Source organism: Aspergillus terreus, genomic scaffold, assembly GCF_000149615.1.
Source record: "Aspergillus terreus NIH2624 scaffold_14 genomic scaffold, whole genome shotgun sequence".
Lineage (NCBI taxonomy): Eukaryota > Fungi > Ascomycota > Eurotiomycetes > Eurotiales > Aspergillaceae > Aspergillus > Aspergillus terreus.
In genome coordinates this window covers 89,688-102,741 of record NT_165937.1, presented here as the reverse complement: position 1 = coordinate 102,741, position 13,054 = coordinate 89,688, and the positions used below count along the sequence as shown (strand labels likewise).

Genomic DNA, 13,054 nt, shown 5'->3' with positions numbered 1-13,054 from the left:
TTCGGAAACCACAAGTCTATCAAAGCCTGTGCTTGAATATAATCTCATCTTCTATACAAACGAACCATGAATCTCCCTAAGGTTCCTCCCGGTGGTGTTTGGGCTCCCGCAGTTACTTTCTTCGACCACGCAACAGACTCTCTGGACACGGATTCCCAAGCTACATATTACGCATACCTCTCGAAATCGGGTTTAACTGGGCTAGTCGTGCTCGGAACCAACTCTGAGACCTTTCTCCTCACCCGCGAGGAGCGCAAGACTCTCCTCAAAACCGCCCGGAAAGCATGTGGGCCTTCATATCCCATCATGGCTGGAGTGAGCGGCCATTCGACCAAGCAAGTCTTGGAATTTATTGCGGATGCGGCTGATGCCGGTGCCAACTACGCGCTGCTTCTACCGCCAGCGTATTTTGGGAAGCAGACAACACGTAGCGTCATCAACAGCTTTTTTGATGACGTGGCCACAAACAGTCCGTTACCCATTGTGGTCTATAATTTTCCTGCTGTCTGCAATGGAATCGATTTAGATTCGGCGATGATAGCGGAACTAGCAAAGAAACATGCCAACATCGTGGGCGTTAAGCTGACATGCGGTGCTGTGGCTAAGATCACCCGCCTGGCAGCCGAGTTTCAACCTGAACAGTTTGCCACGTTTGGAGGACAGTCGGATTTTCTGATCGGAGGGTTGGCGGCTGGATCTGTCGGGACTATTGCTGGATTTGCCAATGTCTTCCCCAAGACCATAGTTCACATCTACAATCTGTACCAGGCAGGCAGGTATCAAGAGGCGATGGATTTACACAAAAAGGCGGCTCTGGCTGAGCAGCCCTGCAAGGCTGGCATTGCATCCGTCAAGTACGCAGCAGCTCTGAACATGGCAGCAGCAGCAGGAATCCAAGGGGCGATGGAGAAACTGAAGCCGAGACGGCCGTACAGCGAGCCATCAGAGGTGGAGAAAAGAAGCATCGAGGAGCAAATTGGGGAGTTGGTCAGCATCGAAGCGAGTCTGTAATAAGTTTCCAGAGTGGCATATACAAGACCATGAGACCTACTCTATTGGTAGGGATTTGATAGCGCAAATACACCTCTATCAAGCTATTTGTTTTGTTGTATCTGGCACGGACGTCTATCAAGACAGGATGCCGTGCTTTACTATTGCACGAGTACTGCCTACGACAAGATTATGATATCCAAGTTTGCTCGATTAGCCTCCCTGTTTAGATGCAAAGTACCAAGTATTCTCATCTCGCGTCCATCCCTATGTAGAAGTGCGAATCCATATCTGATGCGGACTGATTTTTCACAGGACATGCTTGAAGAGCGGCGATCTGTCTCCCATGTCGAACAATTCCTCCTCAGTATATCGTGTTCTCGCTTCGTCCACAAGCTCTGCCTTCTTCGCGTTTGCCACTTTATAAGTCCATTCAAGAAGCAGAGCCATGAAAAATCCCGTCCCACCGAGTGCCAGGCTAATTCCGAACCCCGTGTAGTATTTGGGGCTCTCTTTCTCGAGGTACATGAAACTCCCGAGAATACCACCGGTGTTTCCAACGCAATTCATCAATGCAATACCAATAGCACGACGTGATGCAGGAGCAATATTGTTGGCATTCCACGAGGCAGCGGCTGCTTGAATAGGGTAGATACCCACGACGGCCAAAACCACCGCAAAGTATGCCACTCCCCGATTCGCCTCCAGAGCACCTTTCAAGGATACGATGACGGCATAGGCGACCACAACAATGATCATGGGAATTGCCACAAAGGGCATCCTCCAGAAGAAGCGATCTGAGATTTTGGCAAAAACGATGGCCGAGACTGCGGCAGCAACGTAAGGGGGAGCAGATGTTAGCTGGGCATTTGTGGCGCTGAAGCCCATGGCCTTTGTGATAGTAGGCAGCGTGAACTTGGTACCTGCCGAAGAACTTAGCTGGCTGCTCTGATATGTCGATCAAGAATACACCTACCATAAGAGAGGGCGGACTGCGCGAACAAGAAATAGGCCTGCATGTAAACCCTCCAATTCGTAAGGACCATATAGAGATCTTTCCATTGGAAGCTGGCTTCGTGGTCAACTCGTCCTCCTTGTTTGATCAGCATTGAAAGCTCGAGGTAACGGATCTCTTCTGGCGATAGCCAACGTTTGGAGAGCGCAGGGGTGTCGATAAGCATAAAGAAACAAGCTACCCCGATGGCCACCGTCGCGAGTCCCTCAAGGATGAAGATCCATCGCCACCCTTCGACACCGCCGGCACCATCCATTCGAGCGATAGCAGCAGCCAGCAAGCCAGAAAAGGCACCGGACAGCGCACTAGCACAGTAGAAATAAGAGATACGAAGTGCTAGATCCTTAGGCATGTACCAGTAGGAGCACAGATAGATGGCGCCGGGGAAAAAGCCGGCCCTATTATTGAGACGTTAGTTGGGAAGCATGTCACCAAGACACCGGAGACCAACTCAAATATCCCGAGCAAGACGCGCACTGCCATAAGTCCACCGAAGTTCTTGACAAGGCCCGTGCAAGTCATCACGATGCCCCATGAGAGCACAAGAATGCCGAGATACGTGGAAGGTCGCTTGAACTTCTTGAGCAGGATGTTGCTGGGGACCTCTAGTAGAACATACGGGACAAAGACTGGAAACGTCAGCCGGTTCGGCTGTCGAGGTAACGATGAAGCACCCACAGATAGAAAGAACAGTATTATACTGAACGCCGGTCATATTCAGATCCTCAATCATGCCTTCGATTTTAGCATTGCCGATGTTCGCGCGATCAATATGGCAGATCAGGTACAAAACGGCTAGCATAGGAACGAGACGAACGTCAACCTTCAGGAAATGTCAGTATGTGAAGTGAGGCATAGGGTCCATTCAATGCATTTACCTTCCGAAAGATCCTCTTCCGGCTTTCCTCTGGGAAGTTGGAATAGAAATCCACCTCATCGGCCCCCAGCCCGACAACGCGGAAAGGACCAATCTCGACGGCCTGAGAGGCATCCTCGATATGAGATGGCTTCAGATCAGCTGTTTCGACGTCTTGTTTACTGCTCAGGCCTCTTTCAGCCATGATCGCAAGGCCTTCACTAATATCGGAACGATTTTGAGGAATCTTCTTAAGCCCGGGGTAACGAGAATGCGTCCTAAATTGTCAACTAGTGTGAGTTCGGGAACCCGAGATCATAGCAGATGCGTGTTGCGATAGACAGGTTTTATAATACTTGACCCCTCAAATATAATAACGGGCTGAGTCTAGATGAAGGTCCCATCCTTGTCGATTGACGGCCGTAATTGAGATGTGCGGATAAATGTCTAGCTAGACAGATCTGGTCATTGATTGGGCTTGAGTATGCAAGAAAACGGAAACCCCCAGATGCTTTTCCGAAACTATACCCCGCAAACGCGGAGATGTGATCTGCAAACTTCCCCGGATTGTCATACGGTCTTGCGGAGATGCCTCTCGCTCTTCCCCTGGCTGATAAATAATGCATGGGTTCTGGGACCATGTGTCCTGCCACCTCGTACTGATCCCAACACCACAAGCCACCTCTTGGAAAAATGTGTCAACCAGCCATTATCAAAGAGATCGTCATTACACCAGTGGCGTTCCATGACATGCCTCTGTTGAATAGCGTTGGGGTGCATGAGCCATTTGCGTTGCGCAGTGTGATTGAGGTTCGTGCGGGCGATACGTACGGCCTGGGCGAATCGTATGGCGACTCGGCACATATTGATCGTCTGAAGGAAGCAGCTGCACGAATGAAAGGTGTCTCCGTATACAACACCAATGCGATATACAAAATATGCGAGCACAGTTTGGTCGGGGACGCCACTTCGGGAGGTGATGGTATGGCAGGCATGGTCACCACAGCCTCCCTTGCAGACAAAGTGTTCTCACCTTTTGAAGTTGCCTGTCTCGACATACAAGGCAAGCTGGCAGGTGTACCCGTGAGTGAACTGCTCGGTGGCCGTGTCAGAGATACTGTTCAATACTCAGCATATCTCTTCTACAAGTGGGCAGGCCATCCTGGTCAGGATGAGGATGAGTATGGGCAAGCTTTGAACTCGAGTGATATTGTGAGCCAAGCCAGGAGGATTATCAACGAGTATGGCTTCAAAGCGATCAAGTTGAAAGGGGGCGTGTATCCACCAGCCCAAGAGGTCGAGGCTATCAAAGCCCTGCATGCCGCGTTTCCAAATACCCCTTTGCGACTTGACCCCAATGCGGCCTGGACCGTTGAAACCTCCAAATGGGTTGCCAAGGAGTTGGATGGTATCTTGGAATACTTGGAGGACCCAACTCCAGGTATCGAAGGCATGGCTGCGGTAGCCGCAGAGGCCTCTATGCCATTGGCAACCAACATGGCGGTGGTTGCGTTTGACCAGCTCCCTGCCTCCATCAGACAGAATGCAGTCCAGGTGATCTTATCTGATCATCACTTCTGGGGTGGTCTCCGCAAGTCCCAAACATTAGCAGCCATCTGTGCGACCTGGAAGATGCGACTCTCGATGCATTCCAATAGCCACTTAGGTATCTCGCTCGCTGCGATGACACATCTTGCCTCCGCCACTCCCAACCTTGACTATGCGTGTGACACCCATTGGCCATGGAAGCAACAGGATGAGGATGTGATTGCTCGTGATGCTCTGAAGTGGGCTGATGGTGGGGTGGTTGTGCCAACTGCACCAGGACTGGGTGTCGAACTGGACAGAGAGAAACTGGCACGGCTCCATCAGCAGTATCTTGACTGCGGAATAAAGGAGAGAAACGATACTAAGTATATGAAGGCCTCACATCCCGAATTTTCATCGCACATTCCCAAATGGTGATGTGGCTGGCTTTCACATGGCACGCGGCGACTGATATACGACCCCTTCACCAACAGTTTTGTACTGTGTCCATAGGATTAATGATCTGTGTCAGAATTTGTGCTTCTTAAACCTCCATTTTACATCGATGAACATCATTACTGTCGGGCCTATCATACACTAGGTTTTGCACATAAACCTAACTGTTGGAGGTGGACTTGACCGGGGATATATATCGAGTCAAACGTTGCATCTATCGAGACCATCACACCTCAATATTCCACACCATGAGACATTTTATTCAGTACCTCAAATATTTGTCATCCAGTAAGAGAGATGTTCTCTTATGTATTTTGCCTCAACATACCCATATCTGAAATAATACAATGTTGACGCGATATGGGATTACATTGGCGTAACACCTTAAATGGAACACAGCCGTAGATGAGACCCACTGCAGTCTAACAGTTCGACAGGCGGTGGTTTGCTCTGTCTGCCGTTGAATCAGGCATATCACAAATAAGTAACATATGAAGCCGATTAATCAAGGCAACCTAAACTGAGCAAGGATTCACTAATAGCGTAGAATAGATACAGTATGCCTCACGGGATAATATGAAGTTAACCCTGTGCCTCTCTTCGAAGAGAAACTTGCGGGTATCATCCACTCATCCAGTGCAAAAAAAAAGGGACAAAGTCTTAGAGACCAAAAGAGCAAGCCTCTAATTAGAAATCTATGCAGGTGCCTGAGGCGCATTGTCTTTAAGCAAACCCGCAGCCTCAGTTTCCCGGCTAGGTCGGCTGTCGCTAAAAGCGATGCTCAATTTGCGGTAATCCCAGTTCCGGGAGGAGAATAAGAAGGCAGCGCTGAGTACCGGGACCATCAGCGTATCGAGGACACCAAAGAAGATCGAACCTCCCGTAACGCCAATCATGTTGCCCCCATCTGTCAAACCCCAGGCGACAGGGTAGAGGATCCATAAGAGATTCGTCCAACCAGACAGGAGCATATAATCCCTACCAATACCAAGCAGCTGGGCTGCTTCCCGGCTCTCATTGATAGTGCTCATGGCAAGAATGAGCCAAGCAAATGTACCGAAGGCGAAGAATCCCCACTTGTAAGAAGAAGCCACATGGGCCCCCGCAAGGTAGCTGACAACCCAGAAGAGCGAGAGAAAAATGTTGCAGATGATAGTAGTCCAGGAGACACCCGAGATCAGGCCGAGTGCAAGAGTGACCGAAGGGAATGCTAGCATCCAGTTCGCATATTTGACCCAGAACACCTGGCGGATGACATCATTTCCGAGATTGTCTACCTGCCTGAGACCACTCCAGCCCAGATCGGAAGCTTGAGCGTAGTAGGTGATAGAACCTACCAAGAGACTGAAGGTGAAAAGGTAGTGAAAGACCCGCTCGCTTTCCTTTGCGGCGAAAGACATCACCAGACAGCCGACCTGTGAAAGGCCAATTGTTAGATAAGTCTGGGGGATGAAGAATATTGCGGACTCACAAGTGCGAAACAGTAGATAGCAGTGACAGCCCATAGCCAGTCTGAACCATGCACGGTCAGTGATTTGTCAACGCCAGTGATAGGGTTGACTTTGAGAGCGTCGTTTCCTCGGGCAAGAAGATCCATTTTCAATGGTATTGATGTATGCTTCGAGGGGATCGTTTGATGAGGCAGTTTCTCTTTGGGTGTGTACCGTGGTCAACAACGGATGGCTTCAATTGTCATGGAAGTGGAGGGAATACCCATGATATATATGTACCAGCAGACTCTCAGAAAGACATGAATTACCAGCTTCCAAAACCTCAGTTTGCGAGCACATATCGTTGGATCTGAGAATCTCACATCGGCGAAATAATGTGACTGTGATGGGGCTATGTGATTTGGCCTGGTGGTGTGCTTGTTGAAATTATTCGCCGACTATTTCTCCGATTTGTCATTTCTTGTCTCGATGGCCATTGTTCATGCCACTATTGCAATTGGATAAATCGTGCGACTAGAATCCTTCACCATACCCATTAGAGGCTTGCTGCACGTTGAGAGATTTGCTTGATGACGATCTTCTGCTCATAATACCTCATATCAGCGGCACTGAGGACGAGATGTTGGATGGTCGGTCCAGAGCAATTACGAATGGTAGTACGGGGAAAGCCGGCGCTACCCCGGATGATCCCCTGATTGCCAGAAGTTGACCTGGAGGAGCAGCCATTCTGCGCGTCGGAATATTGCACCCAGCCTGGGGATTCTTGGATCACTCGAGCGTTTCTTAACTTGCAGGAGATTTGGGCTGTCGGGGAAACTAATTCATAAGCTTCAGTACTAACTCCCCGCCACACTGCCACTATCTAACCTCGATCAACCTGGAGTAAGCAGTAAGCACTAGTTGGGGGCCAAACTCTCCTGATTGGTGACGAAGCTGATGTTCCATGATTGATCGGACGTAGCGGACTTAAAAATAAATCCCTGGCAGTAGTCAACGAATCCTTATTTCTCACCAAGAGGCCGTACAGGATGTCCCTTAGACACTGCTCGTCTTCTCTTCCACTGATTTCTATGAAGAAAAGAAACCCCGTGATATTCTCCGACACCCTCAGCATGTCAACGGATACTGGAGCCGAGGTCATATCTACAACGAACCGTGGACATCAGGCACCAAAGGCGGCGTGTGATGAGTGCCGACGCCGGAAGCTACGGTGCGATGGTAAGAAACCACAATGCAGCGTTTGTCTGGACACTGGTGCTGTATGTGAAACAACTCAGCGTGGCGTCAGAGGGCCCAAAAAAGGCCACTTGAGGGCCCTTAAGAGCCATATTGTGCAGCTGGAGGCAATGCTAGAGGCTCGGCCCTCGCTCCCTCGAGAAGAACTCCAGGGGACTACAGGAAATTATGATGATGGGGATTTCACCTCGCCTGGTGCGACAGGAAGAGCCTTCGTGTCCATACGCCCGGTAGACCAGCGTGTTCCTCTTTCGCCGATATTACACGTCGAACTGTAAATAAACCCGAGTGCTCATTCTATTCCGAAGAGTAAGATGTGGCTAAGTGAACTCCTCAGGGACCAGCTATACTTCGACCGCGTGCATCACTCTTTACCCATTCTGCATCAAAAGAGGTACCTCTCATGGTCCAAATCGAGCAATAAATCAGCGACGCGTCGATGCCTGCAACACTCCATGTGGACGATAGCCTCATTGCTGTCGGCACATTCCAGCCACATGGCCGAGACTCTTTACCGAGAAACCAAACAGATGCTCGAGTGTCTTACCGCCAATGACCCCAGCAACGCCAACACAGAGCTAGCGCAGGCGTGGGTACTCGTCGTGACCTTTGAATCAATGCGGGCGTATCATCATCAAGCGTGGATGAGTGCTGGGCGAGCATTCCGCTTGGTACAGGGCATGCGATATCACAATCTTGATAGACCAAGTGATGACTACCTTCCTTGCCCCGCTCAAACAGGGGACTATATCGAATTAGAGGAGAGGCGCCGGGTGTTCTGGATGGCCTATTTCCTCGACCACGTTATTAGTATGCGCGACAATTGGCCTATCACACTAAATGAGCATGTGGTAAGAGATTCAATTCGGGTTCCATCTGCATGTAAGTCACCGGCTAATGGTCCCACCCTGTCGAAGTAGATCTGCACGCGTCTTCCAGCTCCAGACGTGGCATTCCAAGCAGGCATCTGCGAAGTGGGACCTTTCCTCTCTGAAGCTATGACTGAATCCACTGTCAAAATCCTGTCAGCATTCAATGAGTGTCTAATACTGGCCACAATATGTGGTCGTAGTCTGTTGCAAATCCAGCGGTACCATATATCAAAAGCTTATGGGGACATGACGATGAACTGGACAGACCAACGCAAATGCCTCGAGAGTGTGTTGATCCACAGACTGCAAGTTTTGTCACAGTGCTACCCATCACCAACTGAATCCTTTGAGCCGCTCTTGCTGTTCGCCCACATCCTCGGCCAGGCAACTATAATATATTTCTGCAAAGAAATGGTAGACACTACAATGGAGGTTGCCGATCCATCTAATGCGAATACCGACTTTTTCAATACTCACAACCGAGCTCTAGAAGCATCAAGCACGATCATCCAATTCGGTTCAACATTGAGAGAGCTGCCATTTTCTAGGGTAAGCTCTACAGGATACAGTCACAAATAGTAAATACTGACTTCTATGAGATTCACCCGTTGATGCCCATTCCCTTATTCATCTGCGCTGAATTCCTCTACAGTGACATGCATGTGTCTTCTCAGACGCATCTACGCGAACTCGTCGACCTATTTCGCGAACTAAAAAACGTCAATAATCCCGACCAGAGTTATTTAGATCTACTCCCACGCTCCTGTGTCTCCAAAACAATAGAGCTACTGAAGGGAAATGGGATCCATTCTGTCGCAGGTAGTGGATAAAAACGTCGGCGCCATCGGAGAGGGACTGATTCCAATCTTCCTTGCGCCTGCGGACGCTACTGTTCGGGCTTGAGAAGTTGTCAGAGCCACTGAAAACGCACAAAGCAGAGGTTCCCGAGTGCACCTGGGTATGACCGTGTGCTCGATAGTATGACAGAATAGACCGAAACAGAGCCGACGCGAAAGGAGCACACAATGATCAGGGGAGCACTACGACATTCACGAGACAACACAGCGAATCCTGAGACACCTTGTTTATTCAACGCTTCTCCGCCATCATATCAGAGACTTCTATAAGCATAATATCAATAATGGCATTGAGATAACTCTTTCCCCGCAAAGAACCGAATGACGTAGAAAGGCCCGAATCTTGCGCTTCAATTTGGTCAATTTCTGAATGGTCTGGGATAAAAAACTACTACGTAGTATCCCCATTGTTCTTTCTCTGTAACGTTGCAATGCTCATGTGTCGATACAAATAAACGAATGCGCCACTAATCCACGGTAATGCCTCCCCAAATGCGGAATTTATCCGTGTGTCTTGCTTCAAGCGGGGCCTTGATACACTCCACCGGTCTTTGTACGAGAATAGAAAGTGGACGGCGCGGGGGCACCTAGGCCCCGAGTGATCGTCAGGGATTAGCATGGAGGGGCCAGTTGGGAGACATAGCCAGACCAGGAAGATAGTCAATAGTCGGATATCAAAATACCTAAGTAGGCCAGAGAGCCCTTCATGCTCCTACCCTGCCATTCCAAAGCAATTATATGCCATCGACCTTTCAATGCGTCGTTCAATAACTCGCAATAATCAAAATGGGTCGGAATACTCTCCCTACAGTCTGGTTAGTTGTGGTATGTTTGCAGGCTCTTATTGTCCACGGTCAACATGACGCCCTCGGCCTCACAAATGGGTATATCTCCCTCTCCACGGACAACTGGGACCTGAAGATCGCCAAGGATGCTCAGGTTCTCGCATCACTTCAGCCTAAGGGCACGTCGTTTGACTTTCTTCCATTTGACAATCTCCAGAACCGTGCAGCGAATGGGCAGTATCACAATGGGGATATCACCTTCCGATATCGCGCGGCTGGGACAACAGACTGGATTGCGGGCGACTCGTCACAGGCTCGCAAGACCGTTACTGCGGTCCAGGCTGACGATGCACTAGTGGCCGCCGACTTGACGCCGACTTTGCCTGCGGGATCCCCTATCCAGGTAGTGCGTAAATGGGTCGATGTCGACGGCGACCTGGGCCTGTCCTTTACTCTCACCAACACTGCCGAGAGTCACCTCGAAATCGGCAGTCTGGGTTTCCCGACCGAGTTTAACAATATTTTCACCAACCGAACCGCGGAGGAAATGATGGCCAAGTGCTCCCTGGCCGACCCTTATATCGGGCTCGACGCTGGCTACGTGCAGGTCACGCCAACGTCTGGTACCGGGGAAGCATTAATAGTGACACCCTTGGGTAACACCACAACCCCCTTTGAGGCGTGGCGTAATCTGGATGAGCCTGTATTTGAATCCACCGCGTACGGGAGTCAGACCTTTGAAGGACTGTATGAGTGGCAGACGCGCTCCAAAGCATTTGCTGATAATGAATGGGTCAAGGCGACTCCCTGGAATCCCGCGACTTCGCTTGTCCTCGACGCCGGACAGTCCGTAACCGTGGGGCTACGCTTTTCTGTGGTAAAAGACGGTATCCGTGGTATACAAAAGGCAGTTCGAGCCATCAACACCCCCGTGACGATTGGGACAGGGTACGTGGTGCCCAGAGACCTCACGGTTGAGCTGCTCATTCTTGCTTCGGCCGACGCCTCCGAGGTAATCAGTGAGGGGGATGCATTTGCCATTACTCGGTGGCAGTCGAATACCGTCTCGCTCACTCCCAACAAGTCCGCCTGGGGCCGCACCCGAGTTACCATCAGGTACGCCGATGGCAAGACCCAGGCGGTACATTACTTCATTACCGACCCTGCCCCAGACACTATAGCCCGCATGGGCCAATTTTCCACCTCAACAATGTGGTTCGCCAACGACTCCGATCCATTTGGCCGTGACTCTTCCATCCTCACGTACGACGCTTCCATAGGGGCCAGTGTCCTCCAAGAAGCCCGTGTCTGGATTGCCGGCCTGAGCGACGAAGGCGGAGTGATCTACCTGGCGACAGCGATGAAACAGATTAGCCATCCGGATCCCGAAGAGATCGCCAAGCTGGAAGAGTTTGTAACCAAGGTGCTCTTCCCTACCATCCAGGATGGGGGTGACCGAGTCCGCAAGAGCATATTCTTCTACGAGCCGTCTGCCGTACCAGGCTACTCGTATAGCAGCTCTATAGACTGGGGCAACTGGTGGTCGTGGAATAGGGCCGATTCATACTCTACCGACCGCGCATACGATTATATCCACGTTATTGGCGCGTATTGGGCCCTGTATCGCGCCGGTCGTGACCAGCCAGAGCTGCTCAAACAAGAAACCTGGCAGTGGTATCTGCGTAGGGCGTATAATACCACCCTTGCCTGCTTTGCAACCGACTCCGCCGGCAACGCGATGGTGGGATATTCGCGTGTTGGATTAATGGGCGAGACGGTGGTCGGCTTTCTTCTCCAGGATCTACGCCGCGAAGGGTGGTCCAAGGAAGCAGATGCCGTGGAAATGGCCATGAAGCTGCGTGCAGATGCGTGGAACACTCAACCAGCCCCTTTTGGGAGTGAGATGGCGTGGGATTCCACTGGCCAGGAAGGCGTGTATTACTGGACTAAGTAAGGACCCTTGCGCTCTCTTCAAAGCACATATTCTCACGCCGTGGGATTGCGAATAGCTATTTTAATCTCACCGAAACTGCGACCAAAACTATCAATAGCATTTTAGGCTTCATGCCGACTGTGTCCCACTGGGGTTGGAACGGGAATGCTCGACGATATTGGGATTTCATGTATGCAATGCTTTATCCTAAGTCCCCTGGGCCGTCTCTTCTAACATTTCCGATCAGATACGCGGGAAAGTTACAGCGCATTGAACGCATGGTCCACCACTATGGATCCAGCCTTAATGCGCTCCCTCTCCTCAATCAATTTCGTCAGCAGCCCACGGACACATACCTCCTGCGTGTCGGCTACGGCGGCATCACTGGACCGCTGACCAACATTCGCCAGGATGGGTCCATGTACAACGCCTTCCACTCGTTTCCAGACACTCTTGCGGGTGATGATTACTCGGGTGACTACGGGCCCAACTTCCTAGGCGTCATGCTTGCCTCAGCGGCCTACGTCGTAGAGGACCCGGATCTCGGGCTCGTCGCATACGGCGGCAATCTTGCGTTGGATGGACAGTTGGTGACGGTAGAGCCGCGCGATGCAGTCCGCCGCCGAGCGTATATAGCGTCCATGGGTGTGTACATCACGATCAGTTCGGGCTGGATTGAACAGTTTTCTTTTGCCAGAACGAACGCCAAGCAGGTGACAGTGCGGATTATATCGGGGCCGTCCAAGGCGACATCAGCGATTGTCTGGGTTGAGAACCCTGGCACAGAGCGTCAGTACGCAGTCACTTCCACGGCGACTCGGTTAGTTCGAGGAGGATGGGAGGTCCGGCTGGCCAATGGCACCACGGAGGTGACCATAGGTACAGCGTAGTATATGTGTATAGACTTTCCGAAGACTCATTATCTAGCCAGTTTTGATTATATCACTATATGTGTTATAGATTAGATGCATAAACCCTGCCAGGAGTACGATCCCAATATGTTGATTATGAAGCTAGTGTTTTGTTCGTCTCGTCCACCGGCACGGTTGGAGCCACAGGAGAATCACAACAGTCTA

The 13,054-nt window shown here is 50.7% G+C and overlaps 6 protein-coding genes across 6 annotated transcripts; 4 read left to right on the top strand and 2 right to left on the bottom strand.

Annotated features, from left to right (window-relative positions):
* Window positions 1-66: 66 nt before the first annotated feature.
* On the top strand, window positions 67-676 carry ATEG_09040 (dihydrodipicolinate synthase family protein; the record flags this gene model as incomplete). Its single annotated transcript, XM_001217661.1, has 2 exons — window positions 67-404; window positions 607-676. The coding sequence occupies 2 exons, from the start codon at window positions 67-69 to the stop codon at window positions 674-676; spliced, it is 408 nt and encodes a 135-aa protein (XP_001217662.1).
* Window positions 677-1,299: 623 nt separating this feature from the next.
* ATEG_09039 (uncharacterized protein) lies at window positions 1,300-3,066 on the bottom strand (the record flags this gene model as incomplete). Its single annotated transcript, XM_001217660.1, has 5 exons — window positions 1,300-1,913; window positions 1,967-2,403; window positions 2,457-2,634; window positions 2,684-2,828; window positions 2,884-3,066. 5 exons carry the CDS (start codon window positions 3,064-3,066, stop codon window positions 1,300-1,302), a joined length of 1,557 nt encoding a protein of 518 aa, XP_001217661.1.
* A 488-nt stretch (window positions 3,067-3,554) lies between these two features.
* On the top strand, window positions 3,555-4,826 carry ATEG_09038 (glucarate dehydratase family protein; the record flags this gene model as incomplete). Its single annotated transcript, XM_001217659.1, has 1 exon — window positions 3,555-4,826. One exon carries the CDS (start codon window positions 3,555-3,557, stop codon window positions 4,824-4,826), a length of 1,272 nt encoding a protein of 423 aa, XP_001217660.1.
* Window positions 4,827-5,539: 713 nt separating this feature from the next.
* Window positions 5,540-6,441, bottom strand: ATEG_09037 (opsin family protein; the record flags this gene model as incomplete). The annotated part of the gene is made up of 2 exons (XM_001217658.1): window positions 5,540-6,286; window positions 6,316-6,441. 2 exons carry the CDS (start codon window positions 6,439-6,441, stop codon window positions 5,540-5,542), a joined length of 873 nt encoding a protein of 290 aa, XP_001217659.1.
* A 966-nt stretch (window positions 6,442-7,407) lies between these two features.
* On the top strand, window positions 7,408-7,809 carry ATEG_09036 (Zn(II)2Cys6 transcription factor domain-containing protein; the record flags this gene model as incomplete). The annotated part of the gene is made up of 1 exon (XM_001217657.1): window positions 7,408-7,809. One exon carries the CDS (start codon window positions 7,408-7,410, stop codon window positions 7,807-7,809), a length of 402 nt encoding a protein of 133 aa, XP_001217658.1.
* Window positions 7,810-10,046: 2,237 nt separating this feature from the next.
* On the top strand, window positions 10,047-12,868 carry ATEG_09035 (uncharacterized protein; the record flags this gene model as incomplete). The annotated part of the gene is made up of 2 exons (XM_001217656.1): window positions 10,047-11,995; window positions 12,226-12,868. The coding sequence occupies 2 exons, from the start codon at window positions 10,047-10,049 to the stop codon at window positions 12,866-12,868; spliced, it is 2,592 nt and encodes an 863-aa protein (XP_001217657.1).
* Window positions 12,869-13,054: the final 186 nt, after the last annotated feature.